The 4,917-nt window shown below is 40.4% G+C and overlaps 1 protein-coding gene across 1 annotated transcript in view; it reads left to right on the plus strand.

The window, feature by feature from the left end:
- The window catches only part of FJX1 (four jointed box 1 (Drosophila)), a 12,932-nt gene extending 10,653 nt beyond the window's left edge, over window positions 1-2,279 (plus strand). Inside the window, exons 3-5 of the mRNA XM_011940751.1 lie at window positions 195-344; window positions 441-679; window positions 2,136-2,279. Of these exons, the coding sequence (XP_011796141.1) occupies window positions 195-344; window positions 441-679; window positions 2,136-2,279 (533 nt within the window). The remainder of the gene's footprint in view (window positions 1-194; window positions 345-440; window positions 680-2,135) is intronic.
- The last annotated feature ends 2,638 nt before the right edge of the window (window positions 2,280-4,917 follow it).

Raw genomic sequence — 4,917 nt, forward strand, 5'->3', positions numbered from 1 at the left:
GGTCTGGGACTTAGTGTCATCCGGAGGAAAAGAGAAAGACCTGCGGCTGGGGTATGGATGATGGGGGGAAGGGCCGTTGCCTCTGCCACTGTCGGGGACCAGCCGGCCAACGCCCACCCGCAAAGGTGTCTAAAAACTTCAGCTCTTCACCCACTTGCCCCTTTCTTTCAATCCCACGCTGTTTCCTTTCAAAGTTCTGGGAGGACGAACTCACCGAGGCGAGAAGTGTAACATTCCCTCCACCCAGCTTATAAAAGGATTCTTTCCTGTGCCAGCACGGAGATTGGATCCGAAGAAACTGGCTACTGGGGTTTGGCCCCCGAGTGGCCGTCCCTGTGGGAGATGTACCCCATTCTTGGGCTCCCCTCATTCCCTTTCCGAAAAAGGAAAACTTCCGTTTGAGCCGTTGAGCTAATTCTGCAATTTTCTACCAAACACAGCGCTGGTGGCCCCGGAGCAGGGCTGTGACATTGGCTGGTGGAGCCCCCTTCCTGTGTTCTCCCTTTGTTCCAGCGCCGCGATGGTGAGATCACTGTTCCAAGCAGGGGGACGGCTCCCAATAGGACAAAGAGAGCAGGACCTCCAGACTCTGGGGAGCCCTGCAGACCTTGACAATTTGCCTGACTCATTCGTGACCTCTTGTCATTTTGGCCTGAAGGCTACAAATTCAGGGCCAGCTGTATGCACTAAGTCAAATATAATGAATTTCTTCTTCCTCCCTCTCCCAACCGACCAAAATTTTGACAATGATGATATTCACCAGAAGGGAAAAAAAAATCAGTTTTATGCACTTTATTTTGTTTTTATTTTAATTTTTTATTAAGAAAAACTTTTTTATTTTACAGAATTTACCTTCTCTGTATATATGTGCATAAAGTGTGGTGTAAATATACTAAACAAACTTATATTTCAATAAAAGGGAGTTTAAAATTTATAATTTAATTCCTGTGGTTTTAACTTGTTTGATATCTCTGATGCCCCATCTGCTTTCAGAATAAGATTTAGGTTTTCTTTCTTGTGAATGTGCTTTTAAAACAAAGGATGCATATCCATTCCAGTTGTGACTATGGAACTTACAGAATTGAACAAAGATAAGAGCAGACTCCCTGTCCTCACTCAGATAAACCTTGGTGCTGGAAATTTGAGTTCAGCCTAGAATGTGGGGGTAGATGGGGAGAGAGATGGGAGGAAAGTGTTCTATTTCCTGGCAAATAAAACTTTGATATGAAAGGATTTCACTGTAATATATTCCTATATTAATCATTTGGCAAATATGAGAGAACCAGATGTGGGGACTAAAGCATGACAAACACCCCCCTTTTTAAACTTAACTACAGTCGTCACATGTTGCAAAATATTTTCAGCATCGTAATTACAGTGCATCGCAATGTGTACAGATAATAAGCTGAGCCCACATTGGGAATGGGTAGAGAAAGTCATAAATTAATTCTTCTCTTTAATCTCCTGGCATAAATTCCAATGGATTCAGAAGATCATAGTCTCCAACATCTGGACTCATCCAGTTCTCTGAAGAGGTTGTACTGTTTTCCGGGTACTAACTGCATGCGTGGTCTCCTCAGAGCAGCCAGTGTGAGACCATGAAGGCGTACAGTACTTTGTGTATGACATTTGGACCCTTTTTAGGACTTCAAACAAATTATTTTTGGATTTTTAACTCAAGAGGAAGAGGTTGATTTTTATTTTACAGCCCTTGGTGTTTTACTTTGGCATTTTCTTTGGTATCTGGGCCCAAGTGATCTTGCCTGTTACCTTCTTTTTATTTAATGACCTTTAACTCAGATCATCTTTTGGTTGCAACTTTAATAGTTTTTTATTTGACTTGCATTTGTAAACCTAGGGTTTTATAGACTCAGAAAGCTATTAAATCTCTGTGGGTTCCCCTTCTCACTCTGCATTACAACGGAGTGTGTAATTTAACTATTTAATGTCATCCTTATGTTTTCAGTGCCTTTTGCTGAGCCAAATCTTAGCCTTAAAAAAAAAAAAGTCCTGAAACTATCTGTGGTGTAAGTCAAGTGTTTGCACAGTATAGCCATAGAATGCACTGATAATGGGAAATTTACCTTTTTTCAAGATATTGTTAATGGGATACCTGTCCTAATTACACCTTTCAGAAAGAAACATTTTCCATTTCTGGTGATTATTTCACTATTAGATTTGCTGCTTTAGTTAATGGAGGCTGTTCCAAGAACAGGACAAGTATTCAGCAACCTGCATTTTTACCCAACATACTCATGGAGGAAAACAATGAGCAGTAATAAGTTAGAAGTTTCACAGATTGCACAGGAAATACATCCTGGCTCCCACGAAGATTCAGCACTGATGAGCTCTGGGCCAGCCGCATTCTCTACATTCTTTCTAAACTTCTGTTCCAAGCCCAGACTTGATCGTGGTTAACCCAGAGCAAAACACTGAGCGTAATTTAAATGGCTCTCAGATTCTTTAGTGAACCGTGTCTGCGTTTTCAAGAAAGAAGTTTAATTACATGGTGGAATTGTTAATGGAACCAAGACTTGATTACAGAGTGGGTTTTAACTGTTGCTGTTCCTCATAGATAATAGGTAGGCTGTAGCATGGAAAGATCAATTAAAGTTTCGCCGTGGTCAGTGAATGCTGCTAGGGACAAATTTCTCAAATCAACAACAACAACAACAACAAAAAACCTTTCAGACCACAGCATGATTTGGAAAGAGTAACGGGTTCTACAGGCAGACAATATTCTGAATTCTGTTCCTTACCTACCTTCATCAAGTCATTTAACTTAGTTCCCTCATCTGTGAAATGGAGATTCGATCAGAATATTGTGCGATTTAAATATTAACATATAAAACATACAAGCACATACAGATGCTTACAAAAACAAAAACAAAAAATCCTCACTTCCTGTTCCTCTGTAAAAAAAAAAAAAAAACTTTTGCCCTTCTTACGCTTCAGTAATTTCCATCATCAAACCCAAATCTGGCTGTTTCCAAGGTCGGTGTCAGTTTTAAACATGTGGTAGTAAATTATTTCAACAAATTGTTTACTAAGGACCCTCTTCCAGCACTATGCAAGGCACTGGTTCATAAGGTCAAGGGCACAGGTCCACTTGGGTTTGAGTGCATGATTTCAGGACCGAAGCAGACTTCGGCACCAAGGCAGCTATACTACAAATATATGAGGGTGGCTTAAATTAAAAAAGAAAAAAAAAGCAGATGGCTTATTGCAAATCCATCACCACTTCTGGAAAGCTTCAAGAAGTGATGAATCTTTGCAAGAACAACCCTTTTCCCTATTCCTTCTGCCAAGAGAAAGTAGGCAGTTGACCTTTTCTCCCTGGATTTGACTTTTGATTAATTCGCTTTGTCAATGACATAGTTCTAAACTCTATTAAGTGTACTCACCCTCCTGTCTTCGAATCAGAAAGAAAAACAAATTATTTTAACACATCTCAATGCTTCTCAACCTTCTGCCTACAATTGCAGCTAGGAGAGTCCTCTAAGACCTTGAGGTTGATTATGTGGATTAAATGAGTAAATATTTATAATATTGTCAGAATAGTGCCTGGCACACAGCAAATGCAATGTAAGTGTTTATTGGTAAGGTAGAACATTTCTCCTCTGACTCAAAAACAGGCACCTTAAGTTCCAGACATGATCCTCTTTCATAATCCTGTTCTACCTCTGCAGTTATAGAACACGATCTACATACTTCTGTTTTGACCCAGGAAAACCGGCTAGAGTGCTTGAGTCTGGCAGGAATTACCCAGAGCCCACAGCTGTCAGCTAGCTGTCTTGTTTCTGAGCATGCCATCTAAGTGAGTGGTCATATGTACTTCCCTCTTTTTCACAAGGAAGCTGTAATTCTATTCCTCATGTGGCTCATCAGCTCCAGGAGCAGTGAGCTGTGGAACTCCAAATCTTCTAAGCTACCATGAGCTATCCATGAGTCATGGATCATCCAAGCCTAAGCGCTGATATTTTGCCCCTGCGCACGCCAGCCCGCATCACACAAAATCGCTGATCCCAAGTGGTAGAAGGGCTGTGGGAATGCTAGAGACGGAGAAAAGGGAATTCAGAGCATAGGAAATGCTCCAAAAGAGAATATAATGTCAGCTGTCAAGGCAGTATGGAAATCAAAGGACAAGGGTTGACATCTGCCTTCAAGCATATTTTAGGCATTAGAGTCTAATGGAAAGGATACTGAGAGACAGGAGACCTGGGCTACTTCTGATACACTGTTTGACTTGAGAAAGTCATTTGCCCCTCTGGCTTCAGTTATCTTTCCTGCAGTGGGAAGGTATTTGATTAGGCTGATAATTTCCAATATTTTGGACCAGAACTCACAGTAAGACACATGTATTTTATATTGTGACCTCTGTTAGACAGAGAGACACACACACTCATACACTGAAACAAAAGTTTCACAAAACAGTATGTATAACATAGTTTTTCTCTTTCATTGAATGTTATTCTATTCCTTCTCCTCCTCTGTTTCCTAACGCTAACTGTGGCCCTCTAAATTGATTTCATAACTCATCGGTGGGGCACAGGCTGCACTATGCAAAACACTGGATTAGATCATCACCGTAGGCTTCCTTTCAGCTCTAAAATTCTAGGGAAATTCTATTTATAACCAGATTACTACCTACTACAATATTTCCCCAAAGGCAGTACAAACAGACTTCAATTTTGTACACTCTTTAAAAACAAAAGACTGTAGTGCTTTATTTCAAAATGTCATTGGGAGAACTGCTCAAAATCTTACATAGGGTCTTTCTATAAATACTTGAAAAATTCCCTAAATATAGGAGGTGACTTTCAGTCTGTTCCAACCTTGTGTGAGCAAATAGTGCTTTGAAGCAAAAATAATAATAAAAATCTTTTGCATCTCTGTCTCAACATGGCCCAAGGATGA

This window comes from Colobus angolensis, unplaced genomic scaffold (assembly GCF_000951035.1).
Source record: "Colobus angolensis palliatus isolate OR3802 unplaced genomic scaffold, Cang.pa_1.0 Scaffold192, whole genome shotgun sequence".
NCBI classification, from domain to species: Eukaryota; Metazoa; Chordata; class Mammalia; order Primates; family Cercopithecidae; genus Colobus; species Colobus angolensis.